This window comes from Mustela erminea, chromosome 8 (assembly GCF_009829155.1).
Source record: "Mustela erminea isolate mMusErm1 chromosome 8, mMusErm1.Pri, whole genome shotgun sequence".
Lineage (NCBI taxonomy): Eukaryota > Metazoa > Chordata > Mammalia > Carnivora > Mustelidae > Mustela > Mustela erminea.
In genome coordinates, this window is record NC_045621.1 from 69,376,576 (window position 1) to 69,399,079 (window position 22,504).

At 35.3% G+C, this 22,504-nt stretch overlaps 1 protein-coding gene across 1 annotated transcript in view; it reads right to left on the reverse strand.

The window, feature by feature from the left end:
* The window catches only part of OLA1 (Obg like ATPase 1), a 175,562-nt gene that overhangs the window by 31,949 nt on the left and 121,109 nt on the right, over positions 1-22,504 (reverse strand). Inside the window, exons 6-7 of the mRNA XM_032355977.1 lie at positions 17,545-17,625; positions 17,134-17,231 (exon numbers count right to left, since the gene is read on the reverse strand). Coding sequence (XP_032211868.1) covers positions 17,134-17,231; positions 17,545-17,625 — 179 coding nt within the window. The remainder of the gene's footprint in view (positions 1-17,133; positions 17,232-17,544; positions 17,626-22,504) is intronic.

A 22,504-nucleotide genomic window follows, 5' to 3' on the forward strand; every position in this document is an offset into this window, starting at 1 on the left:
AGCTAAGCCACACGGACACACCTTCCCCTGCTTATGGCTAAGGATGCTTAATAGGCATTGCTTTTTCTTTTGTTTCAGTGTTCCAAGATCATGAAGCTGACAGAATATCCCCATCTAATGTGGTAGTCTTTAAACTATATATCCAAGATGTCTAAGTAATAATACCAGTCACATTAAAAAACATACTTGACCACCCATACAAATTTCACTTAATAATAGATGTAACACAATGTCCCATCATACACCATAATCACGAAATGTGCAATTACAGAAACAAAATTAATCATACTGAATCAGAAAAACTAACCAGATATGACTTCAACAATGTATTCTAATAACATTTAAAGGCTCTTAAAAGTATTAATTTCCAGAGACCTACCCAACTCAGATGTTTACCTCTCAACATAGCAAAGGAAACAAAAGGTCGATATTCTCCATAGTCTCTCTCTCTTGGTCTCTTTTTTCCCTATTTAGTCTCTATCTCAGATTTGGCCTGAAGTAAAATTCTGTGTGAGAAACATTCCACACAAACTAACCCACTTTAATCCACACTAACTAAGCCACTTAAGTGGTTTTTTTCTGACTCTTACTTGGATATTGTACAGATTAGTTTATGTGCAATGTTTCTTACTTCACAGAACTTTACTTCAGGCCAAATCTTCCCACCCCACTCGATATATGTCTTATAAAGTGAAATAATGATATCTTTGGAGTTTTCCAGCACAAGAGACAATATCCCAGTGACGAGGCAAATATTCTCCAAGACCACTGACTCCAAACACCTTAAAGTCAAGACCCCTGACTTCAGGGAATGAATGACTTATGAAGGACACCTGGATGCTCTTGTTCTGACCAGGTCCTGAACGCCTAAGACGACCTGTGCACCAGACCACAATCACCAGTAAAAACCCCAGACCCCAAGCTAAGATGAGACTCATGCTCTTTTCCTTTCTGAGTTTCCTGGACACTCTGTCCATATCTCTATATCTCTGTTTTCACTTTCAAAAAAATAAACAAATAAAACATTTTTGTGGGGTTTTTTAGGGGGGAGAGGCAGAGAGAGAATCTTTTTTTAAAAAAAGATTTTATTTATTTATTTGACAGACAGATCACAAGCAGGCAGAGAGGCAGGCAGAGAGAGAGAGGAAGGGAAGCAGGCTCCCTGCCGAGCAGAGAGCCCGATGCGAGGCTCGATTCCAGGACCCTGGGATCATGACCTGAGGCGAAGGCAGCGGCTTTAACCCACTGAGCTACCCAGGTGCTGCAGCAGAGAGAGAATCTTAAGCAGGCTCCATGCTCAGTGTGCAGCCCAAGATGGGGCTCAATTCTACTACCCGGGGCTCAATTCATGATCTACCCTGAGATCATGACCTGAGCTGAAATCAAGAATTGGATGTTTAATGGACAGACCCACCCACGTGCCCCTGGATTTTCTTTTTTAATTTACATCTATGAACTGTGTTGTAAACCATCAATTTTCTTAGTTATATAGTAAATGTTATAATGTTCCTGCTGATAGGACTAGGGAAAATCTATTTGGATAAAGTAGAAAGGTATAGGGATAAGTCTTGATTAACAAAAAGAAAAACACAGCAAGACTTTCTAAATGCTACTGTTCCATTTAAGTCTTGAACAGAAGTTCCTGAATGGCTCTGATAGTTAAGTGTCTGCCTCCGGCTCAGGTCATGATCTCCAGATCCTGGGATCGAGCCCCATGTCGGTCTCCCAGCTCAGCAAGGAGTCTGCTTCCCCCTCTTCCTTTCTGTCTCTCCTCCTGCTCATGCTCTCTCTCTCAAATGAATAAATAAAATCTTAAAAAAAAAAAAAAAGTCTTGGGGCGCCTGGGTGTCTCAGTGGGTTAAGCCTCTGCCTTCGGGCTCAGGTCATGATCTCAGGGTCTGGGATCAAGCCCCGCGTCCGGCTCTCTGCTCTGCGGGGAGCCTGCTTCCCTTCCTCTCTCTCTCTGCCTGCCTCTCTGCCTACTTGTGATCTCTGTCAGATAAATAAATAAAATCTTAAAAAAAAAAAGTCTTGAGCATTTACAAAACAGTAAAATCTCACCAAATATGAAATTTGGTTTTATGTCCAAACAAATTTTTAACTAGATCCTAAAGTTAATTTGGAGACGGGGAGGTAAGGGTAGGCAAGAGGAAATAAAAATACAGTGCAAGGAAGGAAATATGTAAGTGACCATATCCTTGTAAATTTTAGAAGATAGAACACTACTCCTAATATTTAGGAGAAATAAAACAAAATGGGAAATTGCTATCTTTTTTCCAAAATTCTGGTATAATTAACATACAGTGTTATATTCGTTTCGGGTATACAATATGATTCAACAGTTCTATAGATTTCTCAGTGCTCATCAAGGTAAGTATAGTCTCAATCCCCTATCTATTTCACCCATCTCACCACTCACTTCACCCAGTAACCACCAGTTTGATCTCTGTATTTAAGGGTTTGGTTTTTTTGGTCTTTTTTATTTTGTTCATTTGTTTTTTAAAATCCCACCCATGAGTGAAGTCACATTTGTCTTTCTCTGACTGACTTATTTCACTTGGCACTGTACCCTCTAGATCCATCCATGTCGTTGCAAATGGCAAGATTTCATTCTTTTTATGGCCATGTAATATTCCACTATATACACATACATTGATCCAGAGATAGATATTTGTGTTTGCTTCTACGTCTTGGCTATTGCAAATAAATATGGGGTACATAAATCTTTTCAAGTTAGTGTTTTCATTTTCCTTGGGTAAATATCCAATAGTGGAATTACTGGATCATTATTTTCCACAGGGGCTCTACCAATTTACATTTCCACCAACAATACATGAAGGTTTCTCCTTCCTCCCTTCCAACCTCCCTCCCTCCATTCCTTCCTTCCTTCCTTTCAGATTTTATTTATTTGGGCTCCTGGGTGGCTCAGTGGGTTAAGCTCCTGCCTTCCAATTAGGTCATGATCTCAGGGTCCTGGGATCAAGCCCCGTATCGGGCTCTCTACTCAGCAGGGAGCCTGCTTCCCCCTCTCTCTCTACCTGCCTCTTTGCCTACTTGTGATCTCTCTGTGTCAAATAAATAAAATCTTTTTAAAAAAATAAAAAATAATTTTTTTTAAAGATTTTATTTATTTGACACAGAGAGAGACAGGGAGAGAGAGAACACAAGCAGAAGGTGTGTGAGAGGGAGAAGCAGGGTTCCCATTGAGCATGTGGGGCTTGATACCCAGGACCCTGGGATTATGACCTGAGCCAAAGGCAGACGCCTAACAAGCGAGCCACCCAGGTGCCCCAAGGTTCCCTTTTCTTCACATCCTTGTGAACATTTGCTGTTCCTTGTCTTCTTGATTTTAGCCAATCTAACAAGTATAAGGGGATATCTCATTGTCATTTTGATTTGCATTTCCCTGATTAGTGATGTTGAGCATCTTACCATGCGTCTGTTGGCCATCTGTATGTCTTCTTTGGAAAAATATCTATTCAGGTCCTCTGCCCATTTTTTAATTGGATTGTTAGGGTTTTTGTTTTTTGTACTGAGTTGTGTAAGTTCTTTCTATATCTTGGATATTAACGCCTCAATCAGACACATCATTTGCAAATATATTCTCCCATTCAGTAGGTTGCCTTTTTGTTTTGTTGGTGGTTGTCTTTGCTGTGCAAAAGCTTTTAATTAAAAAAAATTTTTTTTTAAATATTTTATTTATTTATTTGAGAGAGAGAGAGGGAGAGTGAGAACGCATAAAAGAGGGGAAGTTCAGAGGCAGAAGCAGACTCCCTGTGGAGCTGGGAGCCCGATGGAGGACTCAATCCTGGGACTCCAGGATCATAACCTGAGCTGAAGATGCTTAAACCAACTGAGCCACCCATGCACCCGCAAAAGCTTTTTTATTTTGGTGCAGACCCCAAGAGCTTATTTTTCCTTTTGTTTCCTTTCCCTGAGGAGACATATCTAGAAAAATGTTTATACAGCCTATGTCAAAGAAATTACCATCTGTTTTCTTCTAGGAGTTTTATGGTATAAGAAAGCAGTCCAGTTTCATTCCTTTGCAGGTAGTTTTTTCCCCCAGAACCATTTATTGAAAAGACTGTCTTTTACCCATTACATATTCTTGCTTCCTTTGTCATAGTTTAACTGACCATATAATTTATTTATTTATTTATTTATATTTCCTTTATTTCTAATCTCCTAGCTGTATGGGTTTCTGGCAATTTTCACTAGAATGCAACTAACAAAACAACAACAACAACAACAACAACACAAAACAGAAACCTTGCACTTCTTTTTCCATGAAAGGCTTCCTATAAATGCAATAAAATGTTTTATACTTTTTCTCAAGAGTTCAAGATAAAAGATGTCTTTAAAATGTTTAACTAGGTTTCTCATTTATATCTTCCTAGGTAAATAGGTAAATATTTGTGTTCCATGGTTGGTATGAGGATTAATCCAAATAAGAAAACATATTATGGGGGCACCTGGGTGGCTCAGTGTGTTAAGTATCTGCCTTCAGCTCAGGTCGTGATCCCAGGGTCCTGGGATCAAACCCCATGTCAGGCTCCCTGCTTGGCCAGGAGTCTCCTTTTGTCCCCACCCCCCCCCCCCCCAGCTTGTGTATGTACATACTTTCACTCTCTCTGTCTCAAATAAAAAAATAAAATCTTTAAAAAAAGAGAGAGAGAGAGAACATACTATGTAAGACCCCAAAGTCCAGCACACAACACATGCTCAACAAATGCTAGTATTTTGCCCAAGACATATGTATGTATGTTCTTTCCAATATACTGCTATGCATGAATGTAGAATTTAAACAGATTGTTATACAAATTATCTATCTGTACCTTATCTAATAAAAGATACACACACATGCACACAAATGTGCAATTTCCACTCCCAAAAAGGTCTCAAAAACAAATCTAAGTTAGTGAAAATACAAGGAAATAGAACAAATTACTATGTGGTTAAAAACACACACACAAAACAACCAAGTGGTAGAAGAAAGTATACCTTAAAAAATGATTGATAATACGTATTTTCTATGTAAAAATATATAAACTAGTTTAACGATTATCCCTAGAAAAGGCTATTAAATTGCTACAGGTTTGGAATATAGTTTTCAATGAAAAATTCATGAAAATTAAAACAGTTTTGGCAACAATTTTTATATTATATTCAGCTGGCATTCTCTAATCAGGTTATAGAGAATTTTTAACTTCAAATTTCACAGTGCATTAACTGTTTAACAACAACAAAATCTTATCTAAGTGAAATTTATAGTTATAGGAAATGTAGCTAGTATATGACCTATTGCTCAGGCCTTGTCTACCTTTCCTATTCCGAAGGTCCCAAAGCTGAGACACCATGGCATAGTAGTAAAGGTCACAGCTCTAGAATCTTTGAATCTTGGCACCGAGGACTGGCTATGCAATCTTGGCCAAGTTCCTCAAGCCTGCTATACTTGCTTTGCCTTCCTTAAAATAATAATATATCAATTTTATAAGGTTTTTGGGAGTCTCAAATTATGGGGGCACCTGGGTGGCTCAGTGTGTTAAGTATCTGCCTTCAGCTCAGGTCATGATCCCAGGGTCCTGGGATCAAACCCCATGTCAGGCTCCCTGCTTGGCCAGGAGTCTCCTTTTGTCCCCCCCCGCCCCAGAATATAACCCGGAATATAGTTACGTGTTCAGTAAGTGTTGACTTGATGCTGACTACAACTAACACAACATTTTAGGCATATGAATTTGTTGTTAATCTAATTCATGATATTCTTTCATTCCCCTGTTCATTTAAACACAAACTCCTTCGCCCTTAGCAGTACAGAATTACTCTCAACAAATTGTATGGTATGCTAGAAGGGGGAGGCAAATTCTGCTTACTATATTAATATATATAAAATGATCTGTGGTTATAGCTATGTTTTCTGGGGTCTATTCTGTATACTATTTTAGACATGGCAACTTGATGTAATTTTTAGTTTTAATTTCAGTAAGAGCCATTGTATATTCTCTAAGAAATTTTTTATACACTGTGTATGTTTAAAAATGGATGGTACAGTGGATGCTAAAATATACTGCTGTAACATTATTGCATAGTTAATAAAAGGATAAGGCAAGGCAAAAACACCAACAGCTAAAGCTTATTATCCTAAGAAAGACACACAGTTGTCATCCTGACAATTCTCTCCTTTCATTTATTTATTTTTAAATTTTTATTAATTTGACAGGGAGAGAGAGATCACAAGTAGGCAGAGAGGAAGGCAGACAGAGAGGGGGAAGCAGGCTCCCTGCTGAGCAGAGAGCCAGATGTGGGGCTGGATCCCAGGACCCTGAGATCATGACCTGAGCCGAAGACAGAGGCTTAACCCACTGAGCCACCCAGGCCCCCCAATTCTCTCCTTTTATTAACACTAAACAATTTGGTGGAGATGATATTTTCTGAGATAAAACATAACAAAATGCTCAAGTTATTTAAAGCAATATTTTCAAAGATATCTGAAGGTTCACAAATATATCTTGTTCTGTCACATGTGAAACAGGCATTAACATTCAAGTCAAATGGGTTTATTTCTACTACTTGTCTGCTCTAAGAACCTGGCATGTTCTTCAGTCTGTCCAACTGCCTTATCTATAAAATGGGCATAATCTATGCTTCAGAAATATTCATAAAATTTTCCTTTGCTTCATCTATTCTTCTATTAACATCTTATCAACTTCTAAGCTCAAAAGGGTGCCTGCCAAATAGCAGGAGCTCAGTAATAAATGATGGTTTGTCAGGTATGCCATTTGGTTTGGTACAGGAAAAGCTAAGTCAGTGTCATTCAACGGGACGGTAGAGGTAAGACAGACAAAAGAAAAATGGCACCATTTAAGGCAACAATTTTAAATATAAATTATCTATGAAAAATACTAGTCATCTTCATGGTTTAGACATTCGGATAGGCTCTTTGCAAAAAACCTTTTGATACATCATTTAAAATGAGAAAAAAAGCCTGAAAATGATTACCAACAGACATTATTTTTCTTTTAAATATCAAAATGCACTAAACCCAAAGATGTCTTCCACAGACTATACAGTTCTTTTTGAAAGAATTTCTAAGGAAAACGTTGATAATCATCAGGAATATTGATGAGTACTTATTGATCTTAATGGCAAATACTTTAAGTATTAAAACAGTACCTTTGTATCTTTATTAATTGAAACACTACTTTCATTTAGCTTTTGGCTAATGTAAACCACTCCTAACCTAAAATGCAGATCTCTTAATCCAATGGTCAAGCCATATTTCATTTTAGTGAAAAATCAATTCAAGGCCAAAATAGTATGGTGTTGTGTGGCCCAGGTTGGGATTTGTTTGAGGATCTGATGAACTAATGTAAATTATGATGTTACAAAGTTTTGACAAATGTTAAGTTGCTGTTTTTTAAAAAAGATTTTATTTTTAAGTAATCTATATCCCCAATGTGGGACCTGAACTTACAACCCTGAAATCAAGAGTCGTAATTTCTACCAACTGAGCCAGCCAGGCTCCCCAAGCTATTATTTTTAGTAAAGTTCAATCTACTTCTTTGAGGTCGTACATTGAGGGAAGTGGTAGTGAGGATCACCAAAGACAAGCATGAAAAAGGAAAGACAAAATTCAAAGTAAATCTACATTAGCAAACACTACTTTAAAGGTTGTTTAAAACATCTAGCAATCTAAAATCTTTCTTGACTATGGGTTGGTTAAGCTTCAGTTGGTTAAGCTTCTGCCTTCAGCTCAGGTCATGATCACAGGGTCTTGGGATCAAGTCCCACAATGGGCTCCCTCCTCAGGGGGGGTCTGTTTCTCCCTCTCCCTCTGCCTGCTGCTCACCTTGCTTGTGTCTCTCTCTCCATCTCTCTCTCACCCACTCTCTCTCTCAAATAAATAAATAAAATCTTTAAAAAATAAAATAAAATCTTTCTGGACTCCAAGAAATTAACTATCGCAAACCAGAAGATTAATGATAGCCATTCTTGAAACTTTGAATTCACTTTTACAACATATTTAGAATATGTTTTAAAACCTATTGACTTAGAACTTACTGTCAATGTATCTGAATAAGAATTTACAAAGTTCTTTTCAAATGGCTGTTTTCAGATTTTACTCTTTTTCAATGCTCTGTCATGCATGCCTTTGCATTTGCTGTTCCCTCTCCCTGGACTGAGTTTTCTTCAGATTCTCTCATGGTATACTCCCTTATTTCATAAAGGCCTTCCTTAACTATGTAGCCTAAGATGGCCCCCCTCTTTCCCCTGCCTTATATTTATTCATTGTTTTAGTTATCTCCTGACATTAAATATTAAATATTTGTTCACTGGTTGTTTATTATTATCTCATGAGACTATAAGCCTTAAGGGGGCAGGGTTTTTTTTTCTGTTTACCATCTAGAATGGTACATGATACACAGTAGGGCTCAATGACTGTCTGTTTACAAAAGAAAAAGAAACATAGTACCCACCTCCTCAGTGAGTTCACAGTCTTCATGAGAAACATAAATTTGAAATTTATATTCATAATCAGTTTTTATGAAATTAATTTCTCTTCTTAAGAAAGCATTTAAAAGACTGATGGATACCAATGTGAAGCCCTAAGTTTTATAAATAGGGGTGTACTTACAGTTCCTAAGTCAGTTATTTTATAGCATATTTTTAAGGAGATTTTAAAAACTGGTTATAAAAATGGTTACAGATACCAAAATATGTCTCATCCAAATAGCACTATTTCTACTATACTGTGAATTAAGTAGGCTTTTGAAAATATTTCATAATCTAATGTCTTCAATGGGGAAATGCTTTCCAGATCATGTCAGAATAAAAAAATATAATAGCTTGAGTAATATAACTAGCCTCAAATACAGATTATGTCATTCTACAGATAGGTTTTATTTCTACTTTGTTCTCATTCTAGCCAAAGCAATAGCTACTCACTATGAGCAAAGATCGTAACATGGTGAGACCTAGAAAAGACTTATTTTCAAGGGCTAGAGATATGAGAGAGGGAATGAGAGTAGGGGAAAGATCACGTCTTGTCTCCAACCCAGCTAGAAAAGTTGCTCATAAATTGGGTCTTTGCAACCTCAGAAATGCTCTAAATAGTTCCACAGTTAGGGAAGAAAAAAAAAAATCCTACCATGACCAACCTGCACATGAGGGTTGAGAAGGTACTAGGTATTTGTATGGGCATCCTTTCTTTGTGAATATGATATAATCCAATTCATTAAAATCACAAAATTCTAGCGCTGGAAGAGGGAATCTTATAGACGATCTTTACTAACTAAATTTCACTGCCTCACCTCCAACACACACACACTTACATATTCAAAAATAGAGAAAATGAGATATAGGAGATCACAGTGAAACTATTTGAAAAGGCTTTTAAAAGAATTAACAGCCATTTTTCCAAAAAAAAAATTATGCTATTGTAATGAACAATGATTTCATCGAATGGAAGCCAAGAAATAACAATAAAATCCTCTAAGCTGCCAATGGTAAAGTCACAGGGACCAAAGTGAGGAGACAGAGGAAGAGTCATGGAGGATGATGGTGATATCATGGGAGTTTTCTTGCGACTGCTACTGTACAATAGAGATGATCCTCGGTTGTTTGTTTTGTTTTGGAGTACAACTATTTCAAAGCATCAAACTACAGCTGTAAACCCAAGTATCATATATTTTATTCCTTTATCCATATAATGAAAAGAAAAACCAACAAAACGTATCCAGAAGATACATTTAGAAGACTAAACAAGTCTATTCTCTATTATTGTATTCTTTATCAGTATGATAATTAAATTTGGGAAATATTGTTTATACAGAAAACATTTTATGTGAACATTCTGATGAATTGTCTTCAATACGTGAAAGACTAAGTAATTTTCCTACAGTTAAAGACCTAATTAACAGCAAATAAGGACCATCACACTAATATTTCAAATTCTCAAGTAGCAGTATTCTTAATATACCAAAATTTGTCATAATATACACTACCTAGTTTATAAATAGACTACACCCTCAAAGTTTCTTAGAATTCATTTTCTTTCTTTCTTTCCTTTTTTTTTTTTTTAAAGATTTTATTTATTTATTTGACAGAGAGAAATCACAAGTAGATGGAGAGGCAGGCAGAGAGAGAGAGAGAGAGGGAAGCAGGCTCCCTGCCGAGCAGAGAGCCCGATGCGGGACTCGATCCCAGGACCCTGAGATCATGACCTGAGCCGAAGGCAGCGGCTTAATCCACTGAGCCACCCAGGCGCCCCTCTTTCTTTCCTTTTTTAAAGATTTCATTGTTTATTTCTAGAGAGAGAAAGAAAGTGCACATGAGCGGCCAGGGGCAGAGGGAGAGACAGAATCCCAAACAAGACTCTACACTCAGCACGCAGCCTGACGCAGGCTTGATCTCACAACCTGAGATCATGACCTGAGCCAAAATCAAGAGCAGGATGCTTAAACGACTGAGCCACCCAGGCACCCCAGAATTCATTTTCTTTATCGACCCATGTTATTAATGGTACCCAAAATTTTAGTCTAGCCCTCAAAAGTCTAACTTATAATGTAGTAGCTGGACTACAACATTAACTCCAAAGGTAGCTCTTGTCACCTGGGAAGATAGGAGAAAACAGTGGAAACAATTCCCATTTCCTATTCTGCACAAGCAGGATATTAGACAAAACACCAAAACTGCCCCAAATGGCACCCTCTCCTTTCCTTTTCTATAGTCTTCTCACAGGAAAAACTTACTCAGATCCTGTATACTGCATTAAGGCTCCATGCCGATCCCTTCACAAGGCCCTGCTTATATCTCCTACCGCCAACAGTTCTAAAATTTCTAGGGTTCAAAATTCTTCTCCACCTCTACCAACTGCTACTAGTCAAAACTCCTATTTTATGAGTCGAACTCATCCCAACTCACAGTTGTGGAAACAAAATTTGATCTAGAGGTCCTTCATCCCTAGGACATGAATTTTTTAAAAACACTAATAGTCCTTGAATTATTCACCAAAGTAAGTGGGGTAGAGAGGCAGGAAAATTCTTTTGTGTACATGAATCATTTGTAATTTGAAAAACACTATATAGGTCTAACTTTCCCTTTCATTTCTTAGATTATGTATTTCTGTACATATATGGGGAACATATATTTTAATTTCATATAAGAGAATTCTAGAGAATACTTGTCTGTTTTAATATGGAAAACATTTTAATTATTCCTTTAAAAAAACACTTAATTCCAATATAGTTAACATACAATGTTATATTAGTTTCAGATGGAGAATAGAGGAATCCAACAATTACATACATTACTCAGTGCTCATCATGACAAGTGTACAGTTTAGTCCCCATCAGCTATTTCACACATCCCCTTATTGAGCTCCCCTCTAGTAAGAAAACACTTGTTTTTTAAAAGAGCTTTAGTCTCTTAAAGCTAGAAAGAATTCTGTGAAACGTTTGCCTATTACATGCAGTCAAATTCTTCAGCTACTTTAAAAAAGATAAATGTCCTGACATACTTGATAAATTATATCACTCATAAATTAGTAAGTCAACAGATGTGCTAAGGAAAATAACAACTGACCCTCCCAAAATGAACATTTTCTCAAATTCAACGAACCATTTTGCAAATAGAAATTATTGTCTGCAAACAGTATTGGCCAAAAATGCAAATAAGCCAGGGGAAATGCATAATACAGTGGGGAGCATTATAAATAGCATTATATTCCTATAAAAAGATGTGATTTCTCCTACAGTTATCTTTTTTATAATACAGAATCAGAGTTGTTATTTGGTTTTGTTATGACTAAGCACTCTAGGGTACTAATACCACTTGATAAGAATATGAAATTGCTAAAAAGGCACCCAAAACCCATTTAATGAAAGCCAGAAAGAAATTCACAAGTATTATTACATGTATACATATGTACAAATCCAAAAGTACATTCCAAGTAAAAAGATGTCTGAATGGGGAAAGGTCTTTTCCTTCCCACTTCTTTAAGAGTTCCATCTCTTAAAATTAAAAAAACAAAACCAAAACAAAAACTGTTTTGCTTTAGTATATATATTCTTTTAAGCTCTCAAGACTCTGATCAAAGAAATTGGAAAATAATCAATTCCACAAAATCCATTCACCAGAAATTATTTGAAATCCCAGCCTGTAGTGCATATGATACTTTTTCAAAGCTTTATCATAATACAAATTAAAAAGCATATAGCTGAGAATGATCTAGTAGCAAAAACAAAACTGTAAAACAAATTAAGAAAAATTTTTAGATTCATTTATAACTTAAGCAAAATTAAAAATATCTTTACAGAAGTTCACCAATTTAATCAATCCCATATTTAAAAAGAATTGCTTAGACTTCTAGATTACCCTTGACCAGCCCTATCATTCCTTTGTATCTGTCAAAGGAATATATAAGCACTAGTCCCCATAAAGGAATCATCATTAAAAAAAAGTATTTGAGGGGCGTCTGGGTGGCTTAGTGGGTTAAAGCCTCTGCCTTCAGCTCAGGTCATGATCCCAGGGTCCTGGGATCAGGCCCCGTGTCGGGCTCCCCGCTCAGCAGGGAGCTTGCTTCCTCCTTTCTCTCTCTGCCTCTCTGCCTACTTGTGATCTCTGTCTCTCTGTCAAATAAATAAATAAAATCTTAAAATATTGTTTAAAAAATATTTGAGTTATGAAAATTATTATGAATTACAGCTTATAAGATTTAGTTCAGCTAAAAAACCCCTCACTTGTTAAAATAAACCTACCAGCATTATGTTGTGATTTGAAGTAGGTATGAACACAGTCAGAATAAATAATGTATTCTCACAGGCTTCACAATGTTGAGTGCTTCAAGATGAAGCAGACACAACAACCCCCCAAAACTATATGAACCACAAATGATAAAAAATAGAAATCATAGTCCCCCTAAAACACTGTATGGGTATTTCAGGGCTTTTTCTTTGCCAGACTAGTAAACGATAAAAATATTTAAAAATCTCATACACGTGAATCTTGCTTTATACAGCAGGGTATGTTTCTGAAAACTTTATGTGAATTAAACCTAATTTCACATCTACTTGAGAAGCTCCTAAACTAAAATGAATAATTTTTTTTAAGAATACTTATTCTCATTTTATCTCTTTCAAGTAAATCTAATGTATGACAATGTGGTTTTTCCCACAGCAGCATAAATTTCTAGTTTCAGTAAATAATCTTGCCAGAAATTGATGACTTCTTAGAATAGTTTTCTATAGTTTTGCCTTTACACAGATATATATATATATGTACATGTATATGTTTATTGTGTATATAGATATATAGACATACAAAATTATATGTAAAAAATGAATATTATTTCCTTCTTCATGCAGGGTTGCTGAGATATAGTAGCTGTAACTCTCACACACACAGTTCAAGAAATCAAGGAAATGTTGGATTTATTCCGCGATTCTCCCTCTAACCAGGCACACAATGTATAGTATCCCAAACTATTTCCAGTTGTTGTATACAAATTTTGTGGAAAACTAACAAAAACAGGAAAAGGGGGAATGAAGGGACTGAATCATGGAATAGTAAGAACTAATAAAACCTTTTTCTATTTAGAATTCAGTTAGTAAAATAGACACACTGCCCTTGATCACACAACTTAAAAGATAGTAAATATTTATCTACCTATCATGAATCAATTCAATACCCAGATTAACCGACTCATACAATATTAGTCAAAGGGTAATATTTGTTGACCACAAGCCCACCAAGGCGCATGCAAATATCATGTTTATACATATACACATAAGAAGTCTGAATGTCTTAAAAGTTAGATATATTTTCCAGTTGAATATTAATATGTAGTATATAATATGCAATAAAATGGAGTTATCCTTTACCAATAGAGGCAATAGTTTTAAGATGGAGGCAAGTGAACACATTGGAAGCTATGTAGGTATACAAAACATCTAAAATTAGTTTGCTCTACTGATTTCATAACTGGATGGCATATACTACTTACAAAGCAACAAAGGTGCAAAGATTGAAATTTAAACCCCTAATTAAGCAATGGTTTGACAGTTCTAATGTCCTGTACCTGCCCTGCCTGATACCATAACTCAGTAGGCAATCTCAAATGAAAATTAATACAGCCTACAGTACAATTTTAGTTATAAGTAACAACTGATCGTGTTTAAAAGATGAAATCCTCCAATGTTCAAAAACACTTGGCACTCACCAAGACAACAACTTCGGCATTCAAAGAATAGCTATTTGTAATAATAAAAAAGGTTTCTGTGGATTCTGCTTACATCATCTTGATTACTGTCATCTGATCATAACAAAACTGTAACTAACTCGGCTACCATGTCCACTTTTCCTCAAGCGGCTAGGTCTTAATCATAAATCAACGAAATGACTAATTCAACATTGTTAAACCAGCGAGGAGATGTCTCGAGCGATTTTTGGTTTCTCACATCTTTCAAAAGGTCAATGTACCTACTCAATAACAAAATAGACTTATCTTTCAAAATGCTCCCTTCTTTTCTAGGATTAAAAAACAATGTTACCATTTAAATTTAAAGTAAACTCTAACTAGTAATTAAAATGTTCCTTTTGTCTGAAATGGTGACTCACTAAAATATAGTTTTCTATATTCTTCCTATTCCTATATACTACTCTAACTAGTAATTAAAATGTTCATTAGGTCGGACATGGTGACCTACTAAACTACAGTTTCCTATGGTCTTCCTCTTATGGCCAAAATCACAAATCCCTCCTCTTCCTCCTCTTTCCTGACCATTTAAAATAGTTTTCTAGATCTAAAAGACCCATGAAAATAGTTATTACTACTTCCTGCATCAGCCTTAATTTGTCACACTAATATTACATAATATTCCTGCATCAGTCTTAATTTGCTACACTAATATTACATAATAACTTTAAAAAACAGAAACTTTTTCTTTTGCTAAAGGAGCAGCTAATGCAAGCAAATGGAGCTTAGATATAAATGCTACCAAAAAACAAGATGCTAACACAAATTAAAAGGATTTAGTAGTTAAAATGTATCTTAACTATTTACATCTGCTTGCAGTGTTATAAACGATGAAAACCTAGTGTTCGTATCCTTCATAATAAAAATTTATTCTGCACTTTAATACAAAGGCTATGTTGCATAAACAGAGGATTTAAAGCTGTAGCAGAGTGGCTGAATGAAAGGAAAATGGCAATCTTTCTGGCTCCAGTAGATGCCATTCCCTATCACACAATGTTTCCCACTCATAAATACATGACAAATACTTCCTCAATCATTTTTTACGAGCAGGGATGCACAGGGGGTAGTCAATGGCTAGCTTGAGGGAAAATAGGAACAGCAGGCGGCAGAAACTGTACAGAAAATGGCTATGTGGTAAATTCTCTTCTGGAACATCACTCAGTTACCCAGTCTTTGATCTTTCAGCTACAATTACACTAACTTCCACAAGATCTGATCCCCCCCCCCCCCCCCGACCAAACATACACATAGCCCCAAACCAGATCATTAGTTATATATAAAATCTAAAATTTGGTTTTATAAATAGGATCATCCATACCTCTACATCTTTATAAATTAAAATTTGCTATTTAGACAAGAGTTTGCTTTCAATTGGCTATAACCATATCATCATCACAACTGGTCTCAAAAAACATGGGGTGTCTGGCGACAGCTAAATCACAGACTGGCGTCTCCCAAGCAGTCTGTCTACCATTAGGGTCTGGGAAATGGTATTTACTATACAATTAGAGCCAGGGAGTTCTACCTGTAATCATCCAAATACAGGTGTGAGAAGCCCCTTTGGGCAAGGAAACTGACTCATCCCTTTTCATGTAAACTTTGATGTCTGTATTGTTTCATGAAGCCTCAGGAAACCTTACCATTCATACAACAATAAGATTTATTAACTGAGGTCAAGTAATAAATTTTAAAATTCCTTCCCAAAGGTAATAATTTTTAACACATTAGTCATCAAATTTATAAGAATTTGAAATAAGACAGTACTGATTGTTTTAAAGTTAATTATCTATTGGAGGACACTGACCAGTAAGAACTGAATTTTCATGTTAGGTTTATGCTTTCTAGAACCCTACCAATAAAGAGGACAAATTCAGTTTCCTATCAGGAACACAAAATGTCTTAAAGTAATATCAATGGGGCATTTTTAGTTGCAGTAATTTCACAGAATTTATTCTAATCATTTATTGGAGTTAACCATCTGACATTAATTATTGTTTTGGCTTCCAGTCTATGAATGTTTATTTTTCAGTTTAAAGCTTCTCACTCTTTGATATCATATGGAAATGAGAATTTTTAATGGAAAATTGAAACCATGTGCATCTAAGTACTTAATGAAGTACAGGGAAAAACCGACAATATATTTTAGGAGAACGCAGATATTTTGCTCCGGATAGTTTTGATTTGTTTGTATGACTTCATAGTATGAAATACTGAGGGTCCCGTGAGGCAAGTCATAGTGAGTGCAATGCCAAATGTGCACATGCCCACACGTTACATGAACATATGAGTTTTTGAAGTTATTAGTGAATGAAAGAAAACCTTGTACATTTGGGTTACATGTCAAAAAACACAACACATGAATGCGCAGTTTTTACCTTTATACACTTTACAAGTATTTGAAACAGATACCTTCCTTTCCTCTCCCCCCTCACATACAATATTTTTAGTTGAAAAAAAATTTTAAAGCATTTGATCTGGATTTTAAAACTTATACTTAGCTATAATCTCAAGTGGGTATTTTAAGGCCACATATAGTATCAACACAGTTAGAAATTCCCAGTTTAAAAGTTTTTTTGCTCTAACTACATTTATTCTCATTTTGCAAAGGAAACAAACAATAACATCTATTAAATTTAAATTTAATAAGTAAATACACATGATTCAATATTGCCTAATTTAATTCTGTTTGTTTCTTCTTACGTTCTCTCAGTGTAGATCAATTAGGAGATTCATCTCAGAATGTACAAAACCAGACAAAGCTCTCTCACCCATTTTAAACTTTTTAATAATAAGGAGAAAAAATATTAAAATCTAACATAGCCACAAGTTCATATGGGTAGAGCCAGGATACGTCTGAATATATCTGAGGGGGAAAAACTTACCATTTGTTCTTCTTTCTAATGTAGTCTTTTTCAGAAAGATTAACCAAGTATACCATTGGTTTTGAAGTCAGAAATAAGTGTTTATTCAACACTTCAATCTAAAGTGGGAGATAGAGAAAGAATCTTTTTTAAAAGTTGAGCAAGTCATTGAGTAACTTGAGAATAAGCTCTTGTCAAACAAGTAGCCATTTTCATTTTCAAAATTCTTGTTTCCAAGAAATTAGCAGCTATGAAATATCAGGAGTAGGGGAAAAGAAAATAATAACAAGCCTGGTAGTAAGCAATCATTGACGGAAATAAAGTTTAACTAGATATTAACAGTAATTATATATATAATAATGGAAAATCTAATTTGTTCCCTAAGAAGTCAATGCCAAGGCAGGAATAGAAGGCATGATAGTTACAACTTACCTCTTTGTCATTCCAATCATGATAGAAGCGAACAGGTTTCTTCTGATCTATAACCCAGGATTTGACTTTGCACATTATATCCTGCACAAGATTGAGAAAAAAGTAAATACAAGATGGACACTGAACATTCAGATACTAAATACTAAAATTAAAAGTTTTCAAATCCTCAAAGTAAAAACAATTTTATACAAAAGGGGAACTAAGTCACACACATAATTATTTTTTAATAACTCATTAAAAATCCAAATACCAATGAAACATTGTGGCATTAACATTTTAATATATAAAATGTGGAATACTAGCAAAATTAGTTATAGTCTTAAAAATTTCAAGACAATTCACATACACCAAAGACTATAAGAGCTAATAATATTTCAGCATCACCTAGTGATGCCACTTACAAGATAAACATGCTTATTAGGAAATGGAGGGAGGGGGAATACTGGAAAGAGACTGAATTATAATTTTTCCTTAAAAAGAAAAACAAACAAAATAGAAAAAATTGAACCTATTATTGATGATCTACCTTCCAAAATATTAAATCAACTGGCCAAACCCTTTTAATTCGGAATTAATTTTTTGCCAACACCTTCTTCCTGCCCACTTCTCCTGTCCCTGCTCCAACCCGCCCCCCCCCCCCCCAACCTGCCAAAGCCTCCATTACACAATGGCAAGAGCCCTGCACTGGTGACCTCCAACCAGCTGCATTCACTTTCAGAACATCTCTCTCTGCTGGAAATCTAAAGGCCTTTTAGTTAGCAAGCTAGTGTGCATTCAGAAGGAGTAACTGCAGGAAGAGCCCAATGTGCTTTGTTTCTCTAGCCTTTCTTCACAGAAAGATTAATCATCTGTGAAATGGAAACGGCAAACAGCAAGTGACACAAACTGAACCCTTCAAGTCTTTCCTCATCAGTTTTGTGGTTCTGAATCTAAAAGCTGCGTGTGGCAAGGTTCTTCTTACAGGCAGGTGTTAATAAAAGGCTCTTGGGTCTGAAAGGTCAAACTTAGCTCTTCCAGAAGAAGTGCGTTTGAGAGTCATCTGGTTTTTTGTTGTTGTTGTTAAAGATAATTTATGGATATGTTTTAAATATGCATTTCCCACAAATTTATTGTAATACACAATTATCAGTAATAGATTTTTTTAGGCTTTTATCGATGTATTTACTTTACCATAAATCAATTATTTTTCTATAAATATCCACTTGTATAAATTACCTCAATATTTAGTATACCTTCCTTCCAAATCTTGCTGTTACCAACAGGAAAAATAAGGAAAAAGCCCTATGTCCTTAGATCCTGATTTGAAACTCTCCAGGAAAAGGACTTCCCACAGATTTTAACAAGGAAGGGGCAAGCTGAAAACTTTTAATGAAATCTAACATGTTCTGCTTAAGAATAATCACTTTTACTCTTCTATAACTGAATTTCACTCATAAATGTTTAAAAGTGGCTAATGTAACACCATTTCCTACAAGGAGAAGATCAAAGTGCTATATTACAAATGCATTATGATTAAAAAAGCCCTGTGCAGCCTTGCTATTAACTGTTCTTTAAACCCTAAAAGGCTTCCCATAGATCTCACTTGGCACTGCATATACAACCTTTGACAAGTAATGTAGACCATTTTTATTCATTGCCTAAAATTGTAGGCAATTATGTGCGTCACACTGGCCACCTGCAAATTCTGAATGCCTGCTCCAGTTGTCAGTGCAAAAAACTAATGTCGGAGGGGATTAATCTAGGGGGAGAGAGTCCTCTTTAATGGCTCCAGCAGGTGAAATGGCCCAGCTGGTTACTATGATGAGTGGCCAGAACAGCTTATGTAGAGACACGCAACAAGATTATACAAAAGAAGGAGAAAACAGTGGTACCATCTTATATTTGGTTCCATTCGTTTTTTCAATTAAAGAAAAGAGAAGAAAATAGACAAAAGGAAGCCAAACCAAAAATAAGGAAGGAAATTAAATTTTAATCATATAAAAAGTATAACATACTGTTGTAACTATAAACATTTTTACAAAACCAAAGGGCCTCAATAAACGATGATCACCAGTGAAGGAATTTCAGTATTTCTCTTTCATTTTAAATTAACTACACAATCACTCCAGATACTGAAATCTTATCACATAATCTTTTTTTTTTCTCCTCACACCAACACATTATACTACCAATTAGAAACAGTCAAATTTTAAAGAGAATTTACTCATAATTAAAGCTCTCAAACAGTATGTTCATTAAAGCCACATTCAAACCTTTTAAGAAAAATTTATAGAGTATGACCAAGTATTTGACGAGTTGAAAGTAAAAATGTTTTAAAATTTAAAATTCTTCTTTTTTTACCCAATACTCTCTTCATTAGCTCTATGAAAGATTGAACAGCCAAGAAACGACATCTTAGATTATTAAAAGATGCCAGTTTACTGAAGACAAAACAAGATCCCTCTCAGATAAGAATATCATACATAAATGATCATTATATGGTATAGTTGTGATGTGCTGTTTTTCTTACTTAAGAATTAATTTTAATTTTAGCAAAAAATTAAAAGATGTTTTAACATTCCTTACCTGAAAAACTTCTAATCAGATGAAAGAAAACATTTGGACAAATTTATATATAATAATGGACTAAAATTTTTCTTATGCTTATATATATATAAATATATGTATCAACACTTATGATGAGAACATTAAAAGGTTCCAGTTAGCTGAATATAGTTGACTGAGAAAATAATCTAATACATACCTACCCTACTCCTAACAATTGGGAATACAATAAAAACACAAAAACATCTTAATGCTTAAGGCATCAGAAGTTACTTTAAGATTTTATTAATATCCTTAGCAACATCATTATGTAGAAATACAGATGGAGAAGGATAACTTTTGTTTTGATAACTTTAACGAAGTCCTCACTTTCAAAATCCTATACACATGATGACAATTATGTAAAACTTCCTGGATATTTGAACTTTTTGGTTATTTTGCAGTGGTGTGAGTATACTAATTGGAGAGGTAACAGCTTAATGCTTAAGCGTGACAATAAATCCTAGGTTTACCATTTACCAGGTCTGTGACCTATTACTTCATTGCTTAACATTGATGATGACACTATCTACTCCCCAGGGTTGTTGTGAAAATCAAAAGAGATAATGCATATAAGGTGTTTAGCACAGTCTTTGGCACAGAATAAGTTCTCCATAAATGTGAGCTGTTGCCATTGTTACCATGATAGGTGAAAGATTAAATACTAGTCATCTGCAAAATGGCAACATAATCTCTTGGGTACTCCCTTAAAGCACATATAAATCTTCTCCAATATGAATATTGTTCATTAGTCCTTTTCTTTGAATTTCTGAAGGCTTACCAACAATACTGGCTTTCTTAGTGAAATCTCAATTCAGGTGTCTAGTCTTAACAAAAACTAGTTTATACTGAACAACTACCTTTTAACTAAAAAGAAAATCCAAAGTCACCTTGAATTCCTCACTCATCTGCTTTGACTCTTCTTACTAATAGTTTCACAGTTAACTTAAGAAGTGTTCTGTTTCCTTGATGTATTTTATTATTGTTGCTAATAGCAGTTGTAATTTATTTAGGCTCACAGAGAACATGTGATTTGCCTAAATTTCCATAGCCAGCAAATGGCAGAGCAAAGATTCAAATTCAGGTCTAAGTGACTCAAAAATTCATGTTCAGTCCAATCACCCTGGCATATTTGTCTTCCTTACTGTTTTTCCAATTGCTCTTTGTTTAGCCTAGCTAGTTATTCCCAAGGTTGTTATTCCAATCCTCATTCTTGATCCAAGGTCATCAGAGAAATTTAATATTCCTCCTATTTGAGATTAATAATACCTGTCAATCCATTACAAAAGTAGTATTTTTCTTTGCATACAATAACATACCTGACTCTAAGACTACATACTAGACTTCTCTATTCTGGTATTCTTCTGTTTCTTAGCAAGAATTATTAATCTGTGACCCATAAACAGATTTCAGGGATTTCCTAACACTCTGAAATTATATATAAAGTTCTATGTTTAATTTATGTGCCTTTGAGGGATGATGGCATATATCTTCCAAATCCTTTTAAAAGGAATTCATCATGCCCAAATCTAAGAACCAGGTTGTGAGTGACTTTGTAGCAATACTCAAATGCCCCCAACACAGCCAATTAAGTAAATGTTCTAGGTCCATGGACTCTCAGACTTGAAGCCCGGAGACACTAACTGAAAACTTGTTGCAGCCAGAGGCTCACCCAAATTCATCTGTACTGGTCAGCATGCTGATAAAAATTCTACACCTGGGTGGCTCAGTGATTAAGCATCTGCCTTCAGCTCAGGTCATGATCCCAGGGTCCTAGAATCGAGCCCCACACAAGGAGCCTGCTTCTCCTTCTCTCACTCCCCCTGCCTCTCTTGCTGTGTCTCTGTCAAATAAATAAGAAAAACCTTAAAAAAAAAATTCTAGCTACTACAACGTATAACACAATTTTAGTTAAAATCATAACAGGGATGTTGGAGAACATTATAAATTGAATATATTATTATTCTAAAAAAATGAACTGCTTAAGATAAAAAATACTTAGAAAAATACATGACCTGCCTTGCTATGTATTAAACCATAAAGCTACAGTAATTAGAATAGTATGATACTAGCACAAGGAGATTTGGATTAGGAACAACCTAAAAAGCGATTAACTGGAGATTTGCTAATAAATTACGGGATATTCACATAACAGAACAGTTTTTATCCATTAAGACTAGCCATAGTTGTATGTACATTTGCATGGGAAAATGTCCAAAATGCTTTGTAAGTGAAAAAAGCAGGTTCAGAACAATGAAATAAAGCTAAGAGTATGAATTTTGCCACCAAAAAGATTTGGGCTTGAGTTCTGGCTCTGCCACTTTCTACCTGCGTGACTTTTTAAAAGTTACTTAACATCTCTAATTTTACTTTTGTA